This window comes from Mastigoproctus giganteus, chromosome 4 (genome assembly GCF_048544385.1).
Source record: "Mastigoproctus giganteus isolate SK-2022 chromosome 4, ASM4854438v1, whole genome shotgun sequence".
In the NCBI taxonomy this organism is placed as follows: Eukaryota; Metazoa; Arthropoda; class Arachnida; order Uropygi; family Thelyphonidae; genus Mastigoproctus; species Mastigoproctus giganteus.
In genome coordinates this window covers 224,467,980-224,485,447 of record NC_143578.1, presented here as the reverse complement: position 1 = coordinate 224,485,447, position 17,468 = coordinate 224,467,980, and the positions used below count along the sequence as shown (strand labels likewise).

Genomic DNA, 17,468 nt, shown 5'->3' with positions numbered 1-17,468 from the left:
GAATTGCAGCTTTTAACTTTGTCATAAGGCTGGCACATAATATTCCTCTGTTTTTGTGCTTTTAGTTGCAATGTAATCAGTTAATAACAATCCTTTTGTGTCCCAGAAAACTGAGGCCAACACTTTTCAAACTTTTCTGGGACAATAGATCTTTTGTGTTTTCCCTGCATGCTTTCTAATTTGGATTCGGGATCATAAAAAATGTAGGCAAGTTTCATCAATAGTCACCAAATGGGATAAAAATCTATCTGGATTAGTAAGAATTAAATTTTAAATTCTCTTTTGATGACTACACCCGCTGATTTGTCAAGGAATGCAAAAGTTTCTGGAAATCCACCTTGCACAAACTTTGGACCTTCCCAAATACTCATGAATTACATGTATTATTAAAGCGCTTCCATGGGAAATGTTAAGTATATTTTAAAGTTCAGAAACTATATAATTCTTCTGCTTTCTAAAATTTTTTTCGTCAACGATGGCAGTTGTTTCCTAATTGATTGCTCAGACCAGGCCTTGGATCATCCTCAACTGACTCAGTGTTCTTTTGAACTGTGCCGACTACCTTGCAACAGTAGCACAACTGGGTGATACTTCCCTAAATACTCTAGTCGTTCTTTCACGATTTCTTTAGCATTTGCCCTCTTTGGTCAAAAATTTGATTTGCTGAATGATGCTCAATTTGCTGGATATTCATTGCTCTAACACCTACCCAACATTAAAAAAAATCACATCTTTAGAAACTGCATAAGACGCAATTTTTTTTCATGCTATTTTATAAGATATAAGCTAACAAAGTAACCAATTATATAATTTATTAATACATTTTATATACCTTTTGACCACCCCTCATATTAGGAAAACGTAAAAATTAAGTAAATTATAGAATTAACTAAATTATAGAATTAAATTAACTATAACTTAAGTAAATTGAGTTGTTTTATTTAGTTTAAAAAGCAAGTACTCTTCGACTTGGAATGCATTTCAGAATAAATAAAGTCGGTTTTTTAAACTAAATTTTAAAATTCTTTCATCTATACTCTTTATAATAATTTAATTCAACAGATAATGAGGTAAGTAACCTTAAAAAGAAGCTCTTCCTATTTTTAATATTACATTAGTAAGGCACAGTTAACTAGCAGGAAATTTTAAAGGAAAAGAAATGAAAAGAAAATATTAAACTGACAGGCAGACGATTAATGAATTATCACTTCCCATCCAAGAAATACCACCAGGAGGCAGCACTTTGAAAGGTAAATTTAACATAGGCTTAAGAGTGATATGTAGTTTTTAAATGTCTCCGAAGCATAGAAGTATTTTTCTGCGGCACTTTAATGTAAAACTGCCACGGAAACTTCATATAGATACATTAATTCTCCAATATATGAAACACTGACTTTCATTTCTGTTAACATCTGGCTTTGAAGTAGCATAATCAAGGCGTGGTTTGACTAACGATGTTTGTATAACAAAAATGCATTTCCCATCACTACGACACAGTTAGTTTGTTGCCAGGGTGTACGTTAATGCAAACAAATTACGGCCATTTCTAAACCGACGCAGTGCGGTAGTCCATTATAATGGCTGATCATGATCGACAGCTACCCAGCGGGACCGCTGAAATTGATTCCGTGTAAACAGCGCCGATGTCGTAAACTCTCCAGCGATCATTTACCCAGTACAGTTTCGGAAACTGTGTGCTCCTCCAACAGCGGATGTACCTCCTCAGCTTCATAGCAACAAGCTCCTTCCACAGTGACATTTCCGAAAGCTGGCTTCGCTTCATAGTTAGTAGTCAGTTGCTTTCACGCCCTTGCTTCTAGCCAAGGAGGGGTATCGATTTTCCTGACTGCTCTATTACTGAGGTTGCTGCGAAGTTCTGGAAAGAGAGGAGGAAAGTTGGGCGGTGCCCAGGGTCATATATGAAGATAAAGTGAAACAGCACCTTTTTTAAGACGTTTTAAAAATTCCCTTATTATCACCGGACATTTAGAGTATAGAAAATAATAAATAAAATATTTTTCATCTGGTTGATAGCACTTAATATAAAGTAACAGCAAAACTACTTATTTTTTAATCTTTATAAATTGTGGAAGTAAAATATGTTGCTATTTACTTTGTGAGTGAAGACTTTAAATTTTTAATGCGTATAAAGATCTGCTAAATTTGAAAATTTCTTCAAAATATATGCAATTTGTAAACAAGTTTATCTTGTTTGAGATGAATTCAATTATTTTAAAAGTTCTTTGCAACTTAATGATAATCTTCATTAATATGTGAAATCTAAATAAAAGAAAAAAAAATGAAAAATATACATCTAAATACATTTTTTGTTATAATTTTACGTCAGAGATTTAAAATTCTAGTTTTACTGTATTAAAATATGCTAAAGATTTCATATGCATATCCTTGCTTTATGGGGCAATGAATCCCTTCCACGAGCCAAGTAAACAATGATGGAAATGACTTCCCCTCCCATCTTCACCACTTCAAGAGAGGACAATTATCATTTTAAGATGAAATAGGAGCCATTAAAATAGCAGCTAAAATCTTATACAGCAATTTTTCTTCTGCTTTACGGGCATTTCAAATAAAATATAGCTGTATTAGTTTAAAAACACGTAATTACCTTAAATATATTAATTTTTAGTATCTTTCATAATGATTTACAGAGAAGTAAGACACGCAAAAAGAAAAAGACGATTTGAATATTTACGTCATCAATTTTGCTGTCGTTTGCTTTGCTTTACTTGCTTCGTTTTGTAAGCCCTCTGTTATTTCATATTCCATAATCAATATGTTACTTTTAAAATAATCAGCAAATAAATAAATATTTCTTAATTATATTATTAGAATAAGAGAAACACCTGCGTAATATACATTTATAATAATAATTCATTACAGTAGTTAATTAAATAAATTAATTGCAGTTTATCAGTTAAATTATTAACTCTTGTTTGACAAAAGAAAATATAAGGAGCGGTGGGAAGGAACTGAAAGACGCAGAAAACTAGTCCCGTTTAATTTCACAAGTTTATCTCAAAATTGTACATCGCGCGTATTATTCCTGAGGAGAGTGATCGATGCAGCAGTCTTCTCACTCCGACCCCACCCATTGAATTCTGCCGCAGTATCGACTTAACCAGCTTTCGGTACGGCCGAGTGTGGTGGTCACAGGAGTTCGCGTATTGTCGTGTCTGGGCAACTGTTCAGTTGTAAGGCGACCGCATCGCAAGCACTTAGGTCTGCTCCCAAGATTAATCCTGACAGCATTATACAGATCTTTTCTTACACTTTGAGCAATGGTGAGCAGATTCCGTGTTGAATAATCGGTTCTCAGTGACACTTGGTGTTGCTAGCGCGTCTTGGTCGGAGGTCGTTGTACTTCTTCAAGCAGCATTTGGTAGCGTATCTTTATTCCGCAATGGTCGGGACAACTGTAGCAGTGGAGTTAGTGAAAAGATCTATCTTTCAGTGTTTCTGTAAATCGTGTGAAGCTGCACCACTTGGTAAGAAAGTGAAATATCGGTTTTCTGCTTGCTAATCTTAACTCGTTTATCGTAACTTCCACAAGTGTTTATCCAAATCAGATCATTAATGCATGCACTTAACGAACTGTTGCGAATATTTTCCAAAAGCAGTTGCTGATATTAAAAAGCACTTTTGCATTTTGAATGAACTTAAATTCATCGACAATTTTAATTCTTTAATTTTTTAAAGATTTCTCCATAATTTAACAAATAAAACGTAATCTTGATGCATGCGTGGCATGATATTGAAAAGTTTTGAAACTCAACACCCAAAGAATAAATAACTTGGAGAAACTTAAGTACCAGTATGAAGAATAAAATTAGCTGAGATTAATGTAGTTTATACAGGGCTGACACAAGTGGTGCCTTTGCAGAAAAATCTTGTCCTCCTCTCCACAACGATGTGAAAACGAAGCCTCCACAGAAGGTGATATTTGTAGGTAAGCCTATAAATTCTTATTATTTGAAAGACTAGGTTTAATTTCTGTAGTAAGTTTGTTTTGAATATTGTGAATAGAGTATTGATATTAAGATTATTGATACAGTATTGATATTAAGACAAATTAATAGAAATATATAGTTTTGAATGGTGCACTTCAAATACTGTATTGAATAAGTACGGCTGTGAAATATAGTGGTCATTAGTCTTTCTCCCGTTCTATACACAGTAATTTACTTCTAACTAGTTAGGTTAAGTTATGTAAATAATAATGTTGTGATAATGTATATTATTATGTGTACAAGTACTATTTGATATTTTGATCCCAGTATCAATTAGTATTTATAAAACTTGTCGCTTCAGGTTTCATGCTGAAGCAATATGTATTTCGATATTTCAGTTCATTATATTAAATTCTTAACTTAATTTAAAGGGTAATGTTCTTTTAGCATTAAATAAGCATTATTCTTTTAAAATACCCTAGGGTAATCTTGTCCAAACCCCGTTTTTTATTTGCATATTTTCGGTTATAATATTAAAGATTTTCTGAAAAAGTTATGGTGGGTCTGTTGGTAAGTGGTTTCTGAGCTATGCATATTAGGAATATTATTTAGGTGTTACCCTTATATCCACATAGCAATTGTTATGTTTAGTACGATTTTTAACATGAGTCATCATTCAATAAATTGTAGGTGTGTGGTGAGCGTTTGGGACTTGGAAATGGCGCCGTTGCTGTGAGTTTGTGCTTCAGTGTCTGGCCGCATGGCGCCACACTAACTTGTGTTTTCTGTGCACGGAAAATAATATGTGGATGATGAAATCATTTTTAAAAATCAAACTACATGCATTTCTTTGAAGTGTCTTCTGCCATTTAAATTATAAACAAATTCTGTTTTCGATTCAGTGAGAATCATAAATTTTAATAATCGTTTGGTAAAGACATGTACTGATAATAGCGCAGGACGTCGGGGTAGTCAGGAGGGGTAAATATTGGGGAGACATGAAGTCTCATATGCAGTCGACACAGATTGTGGCAGACAATTGGTCGTCGCAGAGCGGTCGATGACAGGTGACGAGTGTTTCCCAGCATACTTATTTTTATACTCAGTGATATATTCATGCATCCTTTGTATTTTCTAACGGAATCTCGTACATTAAATAAGTATCATTTTCTCATTTCGTAGCTATTAAAACAAGATGTTTTATATTTAGAAATAGGCAAGTCCACCCAGAGTTCTTGAAGCCCAGGACAAATCCTCCTCCCATGCGGAGATGAATCATTTTTAATGAGATCAGCATTAGACATTTGAAAAGGGGATTTTTTTTGTCCCCTTCTTGTTTTATGAAACTAGAGACAGAAAATTGCTCTGATGGAACTACAAAAAAATGTGTTCGAGCGTGGAAACAAGGCACTTTCCTGAAGTAACCGAAAATGGGGGGAAAAGTGGACAAGCGTCTTTCATTTGTGTAGCGCTGTTGCTTTTGGCAGCCTGCCAACCTGTGAAAACAATCCAAGCCCATTTTACTTAGTTTATGGTGTAAAATATTGATTTAAACATTCTTCTGAATATTTTTGAGAAACTGCGTACTAGTGCAATGCTTAATGTATTGTGGATCTTGGAGGCATAGTAGATCAAGTGGAGTGGTCGGTCGGGTTTTTTCAATGTTTATGTAGTCCAATATTAGATTAATTAATTACAAGAACCACAAGGCTCTTATTTTCGCCGATGCGTTGCATGATTCACCCAAAAAATTGTTTGTTTTTTTCCACAAAAACAAAAATTAGTTCAGTATACAAAAAAGGTATTCATAAGTCTCATGAATGCATGATCTATTGGCAATAGATCAATATGCATTATTTATTTAAAAGAAAAGTAATTCAAACAATAGCAGGTATAGCGCTTCGAGAACTGTTCTTACAGAACTCTAAAGTGGGATTACGTTTGGGACCTTGGATTCTGTTCACTCTAACTTTAATTCTGACATAAACAAATACCCTTTATTGAGTAAAGTCCTCATTGGTCAGTAGTACTTCGGCAACTGACCAATGACAGTGTTATTCAATGACGTAATTTGTTTATGTTAAGACAAAGGGTGTCAGAATATAGTACTATCTACGTTAAGCATTTATTACAAGTTATATTTGATACACGTACATATACAAAAGAAATTGTGAATTAACTTTAAAATATATTGTAAACAATATCTTAAAGTGTATGGACCTTAGAGTTGTCATTTTGTTCAGAAATGACAACTTTACTTCACAACTTTATATGCGCATAATAACTACTGCACATCAGACCATTGACACCTATAGTAGGTGGCATTGACCATACGCAAGCTTAAAAAAAAAAAAGCTGATATATGATGTATAGACTGCACGTCAGGGGAGTATTCAAGGAGCGGCAAAGGGGCATAGCCCCCCACTTAACCATGCGTATAAATGTATACGTGTTCCTAGGTATATCTAAAAAAACTCAAAAACCTAGTCTTCAACCCCCCCCCCCCTTACGATGATACTTGGATACGGTAGTGCTGCATGCAGTCAGAAGTGGCCCCAGGTCTATGAGCGCCGTGTGAGATTTTTTTGGTGCGCCTTCTCCGACTTGAACTTTATAGAATATCAGTGAATTTTCGGGGAATTTTGCGCCCCCTAAATTTTGGCGCCCTGTTCGGGTGAACCGCTCGATCGTGCCTTAAGCAGGCCGAGCATGTAGTCAGTTCAGTTTGAAAAAGATCTTTGTCGTACCTTACGAAGCTTTTATAATAACGAAGGCATGTTGCAGGCGTAACATGTCTTTATGTTTGGCGTAAGGCTTTCCACAAACTGGAAAAGTTTTTTTTTTTTTTTTTATTATTAATGATAAAATTTATTGTTAATAAAATGGACAAGACATTTTAAATGGAAGAAAAAAGAATTTTTATGCAAGACTAAACGTTTTATGTAGTTTCGTAGATTTATTTGAATAAATTCTAAGTTTTTGGGTGTCAAAGGAACTTACACTAGATATATTTCCCTTTGCAAAGGACCAGAAGCAATGTGCCGCCCACCGTGTTTACATTGCAACGTTTGTATCTTCTTTCCATCCTTTTATATCTTGGTAGCAGAGCTGCTCCTAAGAGCGGTGACTAGTGCAATACACTCGAGCCCCAGGCCAAAAAGGGTTCAAATTCAAACAAAAATTCCTTCTCCCTCAATCCTGGCGCAAGAAGTCCTCCTTGTTATCCTTTTCCTTAACATTAATTTTCGCATCTTGATCCATGAACGCTAGGACCGACCCTGCTTGGTGGAATTGCTAGACTTATACTTGACCGACGAATCCAAGATTCTCCTGAAAAGCCTGTGATAGTGTAAGAAATGAATCTTCAAACTCATTTTGGTTTTGAAATTTATTGAGCATTATTTTTAGTAATAAGTACTTTCAACTGGCATCATTCTTGTTCACAGTCCATGGTTTTTTTTTTTTTTTTTTTCAGCTGTGATCATCGCTTCTTAAAAGTGCTTGGCTGGACGTCTTTCCAGCCAAGCAATTAAAATGTGGCAATACAATAACACACTCATATGCGTGTGCTTTTGTATTGCCACATTGAACGATCGACTACGTCAGGTCAATGTGGCAATACAATAGCACACGCGTATGAGTTGACTGTGATCGCAAAATACTACTATTAATGATTAGTTGTAAAATCCTCTGAACTAAGATGGTACAAGAGTATATACAAAAATCTTTTTTTTTTTCCTTATCTGTCGCGTAACGAGAGTGCGTACTTTGAATATCGCACGAGATACAACTTGGAATTGACTGCAAAAATACTTGAAGCATTTAACATCCAGCTTTTAAACATTTTCTTCATTAACCCTAATTTTATATGAATTGGAGGTAACATAAGTTTCGTCAGATCTACCACATCTCGTGTTCAACACTTTTTACAACCTGGTACAAAGTTGTCTCTGCGGTGCCATTGTTTCCTTATCCAGCGCTGACTTCGTGCCCTTTTCACACATGAAACATGACAATTTAGTGTAACCTGCCTGCTGTTTCAATGACATACTAGAACCTTCAAGTCCCCACAAAGTAGTCAATTATTTCCTTCATATTTAGCTTAATTAAAAAGGTTGAGGTTTTAAATGTTCTCTTATGAAGGAGAAGTTCGCCTTTCAGGCTAGATTTGGAAGAATCGATGAATTCCTTTCCATAACATTCTATATCCAGGGCCAATCTTAATTACTGTAAGAAGAGCAAGCTTTTGAGGAACCTGAACATGTCAGGGGGAAGCTCCTGTTATCAATACACCACTTAAAGAAGGCTTCTTACCCTTGGCGTTATTCAGGTTAGCACTGGCACTGTTCATATCAGCAGTTTTAACTCTGTCACCAATATTACATCAAGAAATTCCATTTTACATCATTACCTCCACCTCTTGTAATTTGCATTTTGTTTCTTAGTTTTATGTACGATTAACAAACAAATGAAACACATTTGTAAGGGAAATTCTTTATTAGAGACTAACACCGGATTATATTTAAGAAATTATTAAATTTAAACTTTAAACAAGAAAGACAATAAAATGAATGTTTAAATTAATGTGAATAGGAATCACGAAACTCACTTCTACGAGTTCATTTAATATTTTAACAGCATTAGCCTGGAAGAGGGTTGTTGATTAACAGATTGCAAATAGCTTCATCCCAGTTACATCCAGTGGTGTCTAATGAGAACATGCATTGCAGGGAAAATAAAGATCCATTTTTGTAACTTTTAATAACAACAGAGACCAGAGTCAAATTCACGATGTGCCATTATTCTTGTCACATTGATTTAGACAGTGGCATTTAAAAAAATGCAAATAATGAAATTCGCGCTGCTTATTTTATTAATTGTACCAATGCATAGCTCATAAAAACTAAAATAATATATCAAGGATTGTAGCAGCATATTTCGATCCAAAGCTGAAAATGTGCTACTACAACCCCTCCTTACAACTGATCTGCACTGCACAGAGACTCATGTAGGGATCATAACTACCAAATCCTTTTCTTCCTCTACTGTTTTTAATTCAACCCCTTCCCCAAGTGTACAAGTTATCTCCCAACACTGAATTTTGAAGCATTAAATTGATCATCAGTAAAGCACATCAAAATCGTTCTGAAGGAACGATGCTCTTGACGACTAATTATCAAAATTAGTTAACTTCAACATTGGTTTAAACCAGGATTGGTTAACTTCAGTCTGAAAATCCAGTTAATAGGGGGAAGTCTATTAACCCCAGGGGCTCACATCTGGTGAGTATAGGTTTGGCACACCCAGGGTCCTGAGCTGGATATTGTCATTCTTCTCATACTTGTTGATTCCCTTCTATTTCTGACTCTTGTTTTCTCTCTCTCTCTCTCTTTGTTTCTCTGGTAACTCAGAAATTTTTTTTTTTGGCTGGTGCAGCATAAGCCTCCAGCTTCTTTGCACTATATGGCTAATAACAATAATTGCTATCCCTATTGGTGGAGTCTATTGTTTTCATTACTGGATACCTTGCGTGAGGCTGTATGTTTTTGTCTGTTTATTTACATTATTTGATTAGTTTATTCGCATAGTCATGTTCTTTATACTGCAGATAACCACACTGCAGGGAGCCACACGCTCCACATCTTCTCTTCAATACAGATTTAGGCAAGGGCTTGGATGCGAAGACTCCTTATTAGAACTCCACCACCTCATTGACAGCTCCACTTCCAAGTACGTTATAGCAATCTTTATCGATTTTGAGGGCGCTTTTGATACTTTATGGTGGGAGAGTGCCCTCAGTAGACTCCGTTCCATTCACTGATCTGTCTCCCGTGGTTTCCCCCAAGGATCAATTTTGGGTCCCATCGAGAACCTAGTTCTCGATGATTGGCTGCTTAGGACGACTGATTTTCAAAATGTGTAACAACTTGCGTATGCAGATGACATTATCATTTTAGTGAATGGAAACTCAAGATCTGAATTAGAACTCTATGCCAATAAAGTACTCTTTGAACTATCGTCCTGGTCCTCTAAGAACAAATTAAAATTATCCCCAACCAAATCGAAGATCATGATTTTTAAACACAAATTAGACTATGGCAGACCACCAGTTGTAAAACTTGACAAGGAATCACTTCCACTTGTCCGAAGCACCAAATTTTTAGGAGTTATCATCGACGACCGCTTTTCCTTTACTGCGCATATTCAACATCTGTCCGTCAAAGTTAAGAGTTTTACCTCAATGCTGCTCCAAATTACCAGACAAGACTGGGGATTGAACACTAAAACCCTACATCTATTTTATAATGCTGCCATAATCCCAATTACAACCTATGCTGCCATAATCCCAATTACAACCTATGCTGCCAGCCTTTGGTTTAGACGTACTGCACTTAAAACTGTACAAACTAAGTTATCCACTATTCAACGTTGTTTTCTCCTTAGCCTACTTCACGTTTGCTGAACAGTATCAGCTCTAGCTCTAGACTCTTGCAGGCACTATACCGCTTGACCTCCATGTTGTGTTTAGAGGGCTTTGCTTTTACATCCGCAAAGGCATTTCTGCGGAATTTCAGGGAATCATTGTTAACCCTCAGGCTGATCCCAAAACTGAGCGAACCAGATGCTGGAATTTGTTAGTGAACACCTGGCAGAATAGATGGAATTCTACCGAAAAAGGAGCTATCACCAAAAACTTCGTTCCCGACGTAACTGTGCTACTTTTATCATCCACAAGAAAATTGTTTTCACCCTCGCTGTTTACCTCCTACATACTAACTGTTCATGGTTCGCTTAACGCAAAACTCTACCAATTCAGACTTTCCAATACAGTCGCCTGTCGATGTGGGCTACCGGAAGACTCTCCTCGCGTACTTTTTGAATACTCCATTTACGAGGATCTAAGATCGACTCTTAAGGCAACAGTACCAAACTTGTGTCCCGGAGGTGAGAAGATACTAATTTCTGTCAACAATTTCCAGGCCCTTCAAACCTTCTGCAATGCTGCTTTTAATCGCAGGAAGGCTCTCAACCTCAATGTTAATTCAAGAAATCAAACTGAAAACACATCATAATACAACTGTGTGCTGCCTCGTCGCCCTGATGACGTCATATACAAAATTGTTGTGGTTTTCAAGAACACAAAGATTTTAACAGATGCTGCACTTTTTTGACTCATCCTTTATCAAGACTCTCTGCAACTAAATCCTTCCTCTGCTCAGTGATACCGTCATCGACCAGAGACTTCTGACACCACTACAGAATTCAGAATTATATCTAGAACTTGTTCCTGCCAATCATGTTTGAATGACATTACTACTTCTGTTTGACAGTACACATTTTCTCTTTGTGGACCACTTTGGGCAGCACTGCATAAAGACGTGGGCAAGAAATGGATAAAGATTGTTTTTATTCTTATTTTATTTTTTCTTCTTTATTTTTTTATTCTTTTACTTTATGCTATTCTCATCCTTATTTCTTCGTCTTTCTGGGAGTGTGTGTGTGTGTGTGTGTGTGTGTGTGTGTGTGTGTGTGTGTGTGTGTGTGTGTGTGTGTGTGTTGCCGGCACGGGGTTCTTTTGAATGGCTCAAAACCCTCTTTGGACATTCAGTGCATGACTGTTGAGGTTGGCCATGGTTCTTGCACAGTTGTGGCCTACCTCCCCGTGGTGTAGACGGATACTGGGCAGGCTTTCCAGGTGATCGCCTGCCTGGTGACAAAACGGCCAGAAACAACTACACAATACACACACACTGCACGAACATAACATTACACACATTTCTGGCCTGTTACAGTGCTCTGTAACCATCACAGTGTACAAAGACGGAGTTGAACTTTCGTTCAGGTGCCGTCCTACATAAGAAACTATACATAGTCATGTTCTTGCTTGTCATTCTTCTGCACATCGACATGATTTCATATAAAGATCAGCTTTTCTCTTCGACCAAGCAACAAAGGTTATTCGTCACTGGCTGCCATTAACCTTATTACTATCCAAGGTAGTCTTTTTGGTCGTCTAACTACCGAAGTACGTGTATCGGACTAAAGTAAAGAAGACACGAAACCATTGTTATGAATTCCCATATTCACTCCTTTCCCGCAGTTTAATAACTCCATGTTTAGTCAATACGAGATCTCGATGCAAAAGTCACCTGTCTTCGAATGTGTTCTCTAGTCGGCAAGAAAACATCGTAGACAACTCGAAAAAAAAAACTCCACTCTGGAAAATTTATCTCTCGGTACTCATTTCGACGTGGTCTGTTTAAACATGGCTATTCAACGTTACTTGCGACTTATTTGGTGCCTTATCTTTCTGGCTGCGGCTGTTTCTTCAATTGCAGCTTTGATTTCTTCAGTTGCTGCTTTGATTAAATCTAGCTGTATAGTTAGCTGAGAGAGAGAAAAAAAGTTTCACTCTGCTTCTAATTGCTTTGAAGGAATTTGAATTGAGGCAAAGCGAGAACTGTTTTGCTGCGATCTTCGTAATGTATACTTTCCTCCGAAAGGCAAGGTTATGGTTGATCTTAAAAGTTTTCCAAAAATTTTGTAGGTGGTAGATGACTTTCATCAACCGGTGAAATACCACCACTTTGCTTATTGGAGGCTTGAAGTGGTGAAACCCATGTTTAGTCTCTAGAGCAAAGTTTCCGGCATTCCCCTTCCCTCATACTTCTCCTTCAACCCATGCACGGTACTAAGTACTATAGGTTTTGATACCTTTCGTGTTTGGGGTTTTCATAAAAAAAAAAAAAAAAAAAAAAAAGACCAACGAAACATGCTGAAAATATATCGATTGAATTTCTTATTGAGTAATGTGATTCGATAACATACTTCCATTACAAGTTGTTGTTTTTTTTTTTTTTTTGAATTTTTTGAAGCTATCCACTTCCATGTTAGCGGTTCACTTTAATTACAACTATATTGCTGTTTCCCATATATTTTCCAGTCTCTCTCTCTCTCTTTCTCTCTCTCTCTCTCATATATATATATATATATATATATATATATATATATATATATATATATATATATATATATATACACACACACACACACACACTCGTTTTTTTTTTTTTCTGCTCCACCAGAGCATTTTTAGGCGCGTTAGCATATATAAGCATAACAGCCTATTCTCTTCACTATGTCCGTCCGCATGTAACAGAGGGTTTCCCATATAAATTCATCCACTTGGGAATCCCTATATGTATATAGGGATTCCCAGTGGACGAATTTATGAGAATATATACAGTGGCGAATCCAGAAAAAAATGTTATTTTGCTATTCTAATGCAATGGGGGGGGGCGGTCTACCCGGGTGGAACTTTTTTGGGGGGTGGCACTTTTCACGTGAGACAATTTTATTTTTCGAAGATTAATTTATTTATGTAAGTGTTGCTAGTTATGAGAGGAGTTTTTCTAAATTAAAATTAATTAAGAAATTACCTATGATCTATAATGAGTATCTTGCGTTTAACAAACCTTGCCATACTGTCTATAGAACAGCAACTGAGTGATGAAATAGACTTCGACGATGTCATCAACGATTTTGCTAACAGAAAAGCAAGAAAAATAACATTTTAGAATGTTGGAATTAAAGTTTTAATTCAAAAATAAGCATAGTGTTTTAATTTATTTCACTATAGGTCGTTTTGACTTTTTGTAGTATTTTTGGTGTGTATTGAGAGGGGCGGCAAAAGCTCTAACTACAGTACTGCCCTCTGTTACATGCGGACGGACGGACATAGTGAAGACAATAGGCGGTTATGCATTTATGCTGTTTTCCATATATTTCCACAGTGTATAATCTAAATTGAAATGACTCTATTTAGCCAAACATTAATTGAAAATAAATTACTTCATAATTAATTGAATGAATTTAATTATCCATACCAAAGGTCGTCCTGTTTGCTACTGCTGGGTCGATTTGCCAATTTCTTCTCTCAGTCCATTACTTCTGAGTAGAGATCAAGAGATCTTTAGATTCACAGAGTAGTAAGATAATTTACTACTCTGTGATTAGATTGTACAGTTGGGGTTAATTTGTGCCGAAAACTGTCGGTAACGAAAATTAGACTCCGCACTCGTTTGGCAGCTTCAAAGTTAGTGTTCCAAACCCGGTCATCGTCACAGAAATAAAAGAAATCCTCAACTTATCTGACTTTGAAACATTTTAAAATCAAAATAGGAGGAATTAACATTGGCGTTCCTCCCTTTATGATCCATAAAAAATGACGCCAACAGAATGAAATATGGATTTTTGGTAAGTAACATAATAATTAAATTGTTAAAAATATTTTGTGAATATATAATATTTACAAAAAGAGATCTGAGTAATACTCCAGAGAACGGTACCCCTTACAAAATGGCGTCGAGAAGAGGGGGAAAGCAGTGATGTACGGTTCTTAACTCCGCCCACTCACTGAATTTCCCTCTTCTTCTCGACAAGTCTACATGGCAGATGTCACGTGACATAACAGTATGTCGGAGCTGAAAAACAACAAAATTTCGGAGCAGCAGGCAACAGAAGCAGTGGCGGATTAAGGATAGTTGGGGCCCCAAGGCAAATTATATTTGGGGTCCCCCCCAAAAAATAATAATAAAAAAAATAATAAAAATTAAATAAAGTTAGGTGGCAAATAAATGAAGTTTTGTACTTTTGAATTTTTTGCTTAAATTTTCGCTTAAATTAATCAAGATTTTTATGATGTTTACTTAAACATTTAATCTATTTTAGAACACTATAGGAAAATGTCTTTGATTGGGGCCCAATGCCTGGGGCCCCTAGGCACGTGCTTCATTGCCTTAATGGGTAATCCACCACTGAACAGAAATGCAGTTTATTCGGGGAAGACAAAATATCATGTAACATAACATCTCAGAGTTAAAACGAAGGAAAATTAACACTAAACACCAATTTTTTTTTCAAAACAAGAAACAAAAAGCAATACCACGTGTGGCCAACGACCGGTTTTTGCTTGAATTCCTAAGTCAACTAAACACAACTCCCCTTATAATTGTTTCCCCCCCCCCACCCGAGGGATTCAAGCAAATTGTTTTTTTTTGCTTGAATCCCTCCCGAAGTCACATAAAATCCTAACCTTTTTTTCACTAAACACAAATGAAAGTCGATTAAACACATGGCCCCTCTTAATTGTTTTTTTTTTTTCCAATGACCGGTTTTTGCTTGATTCTCTACCGAAGTTGCATAAAAACATAACCTTTTTTTTCACTAAACACAAATGAAAGTCAACAAATACATGCAATTAACAATAAAATTCCTCTTTGTATATGCACAATATGCCAATAGAATTTTTATTATTATTATTTTTTTTTTTAAAGAACCTAACAACTGACAATACTAGGTTAATGAGATGGGAAAAGAAAACTCACCTCATCAGTCCTGGCGTGTGGGCTCACGGCAGCAAAAAACAACGAAACAGTTTACCTGCAGGATGGAACAGAATACATGACATAAACTCAGGATGACACGAGGAACCACATGGCAAGCTAACCCAATATTAATTTTTGGCTACTTACCGTAATTAAAAAGATGTTAAAGGAAAAATATGAACAACTTATGAATATTTCCAAGTTTTACTTTTTTCTAACTCAGGATGACATGAGCTACCATGTAGCAAGCAAACATATTAACCCCAGGGGCTCACATCTGGTGAGTATGGGCTTTTAGCATACCCAGGGTCCTGAGCTGGATATCATCATTCTTCTCTTTCTTGGTGATTCCCTGGTACTTCTGACTCTCTCTCTCTCTCTGTCTCAGGGTAACTTGGAAATTTTTTTTTTTTTTTAGCTGGCACAGTATAAGCCTCAGGCTTCCTTGCACTATATGGCTAGTATTAATAATAATAATAATAACCAGCAAACAAATGTGACTATGAAACGATATGAATTTCGCATTTACTGCTGCAATGACATCGTGTCACCTGATGTCCGCCTGAAATGTGAAATGAAAAGGGGCACGCTGTGAGTGAGCGGAGTCACAACTTGTCAATCACTGCTTTCCCCCGCTTCTCATCGCCATTTTGAAGGATATAAGGCTAAGTGGAGTTTGGCCGAGATCCGTGTTATGCAAACTTGAAGAAATTTTTTGAACCGGTTTATGTTTTTAGGTTACAGTATTTCATAACGTCACCTTTTCCTTTGATACTGCAATATTGCACCTACGCAATAAAAAAATTGCGTAATGTGCTACTCTTCTTTAAAATTTTTTTTATTCTTTTGTCCATGGTTGGTTCTGAGTACGTTACTAATTGTTTAAGAATTTTTTACACGGGCACACAATAAATAAAACTTTTAAGCATAATCGACCACAGAATACACGCAATTTAGACACAATGTACACTGAGCAATATGGCCTTAGTTGCTGATGTTTCTAAAACCAAACTATAACAGCAACTGCACACTGTTTCATGACAAAGTGTACAGTTAGCACAGAAGGGAGATTACAGTACACTGTATACATAAGCATTATCTGGTAGTGGTATGTACTTCAAAAGAAACTGGTTGAGGACAAACTTTGGAATGAACCTAACTTGGAAGAAACTCACAAAATTGCCATAAACACTTGTTACTTGAATTTGTTTGTTTTATATTACTTGGAAAGCTATTAACTAACATTAGAAGCAAGGTGCTTTTATGGAAAGCTAGACTGTCTTGTCTGGCTTAAAGCGGATATCTGGAAACCCTAGTCCCAGAATCAGATGCTACCCTAGGACTATTGGCACCCTCAGGCAGAAATGTATTTGGTACAATAGAGATAGTTTTATCAAATATTATAATAATAAAAATTTTGAATTTCGTTGACCCCAGACGTTGGCAATCCCATGCTTAACAGGCTTGCTGTGTTTTTCCAGCCCTGCCCAGAATATAAACAGGAAATTTATACGTTTCAGACCCACACTTTGTTTCTTTCATCATTGTTGGTGAAAAATTGTAAAACTACTTTAGCATTAATATTAGTAGAGGCATATGATGCAAGAAAGCAAGCTTATGCAGCATCAGCCAAAAAAAAAACAACAAAAAAAAAAAAAAAAACCACTCCCATTTCACCCCTCCATTCATTTGAAATACCTGTCCAGCTGAGGCTTAAATTTATTTAGGCTATCAATTCCACAACAAGGGATGGAAGTCTGTTCCACCAACTAAGTACCCGCTGGCTAAAGGCAAATTTCTGCACATCTATCCTACATCTGTCTTTCCTCAATTTGAATTTATGCCCTCTCAGGTGATTATTCTGAGCAAGAGGAAGAATCCCATTGGCATTGAGCATGCTCAAATCATTCAAGGCTTTATACACCTCTATCAGATCACCTTGCCGGTGCCTAGTCTCTAGACACTGTTATTTGCAAAACTTAAGCCTTTCTTAAGAGCAACCCTTTGTTCCATTCACTAATCTTGTTGTCCTTCTCTGTACTCGTTCCAGCAGCTCAACATCCTTCTTGAAATGAGGCCTCCAGACCTGTATACTCAAGGAGTGGCCTGACCA

The 17,468-nt window shown here is 36.4% G+C and overlaps 1 protein-coding gene across 2 annotated transcripts in view; it reads left to right on the top strand.

Moving 5' to 3' along the window:
• Positions 1 to 17,468, top strand: part of LOC150087438 (stathmin-like) — a 48,161-nt gene that overhangs the window by 16,811 nt on the left and 13,882 nt on the right. Inside the window, exons 1-2 of one of the 2 annotated variants that reach the window (XM_090371188.1) lie at positions 3,129 to 3,506; positions 3,902 to 3,967. The exons of the other annotated variant lie outside the window; for it this stretch is intronic. Of the exons in view, the coding sequence (XP_090227314.1) occupies positions 3,422 to 3,506; positions 3,902 to 3,967 (151 nt within the window). The 5' untranslated portion in view covers positions 3,129 to 3,421. Of the gene's footprint in view, positions 1 to 3,128; positions 3,507 to 3,901; positions 3,968 to 17,468 lie in introns of those variants that run through there. 2 annotated transcript variants of the gene reach the window in all.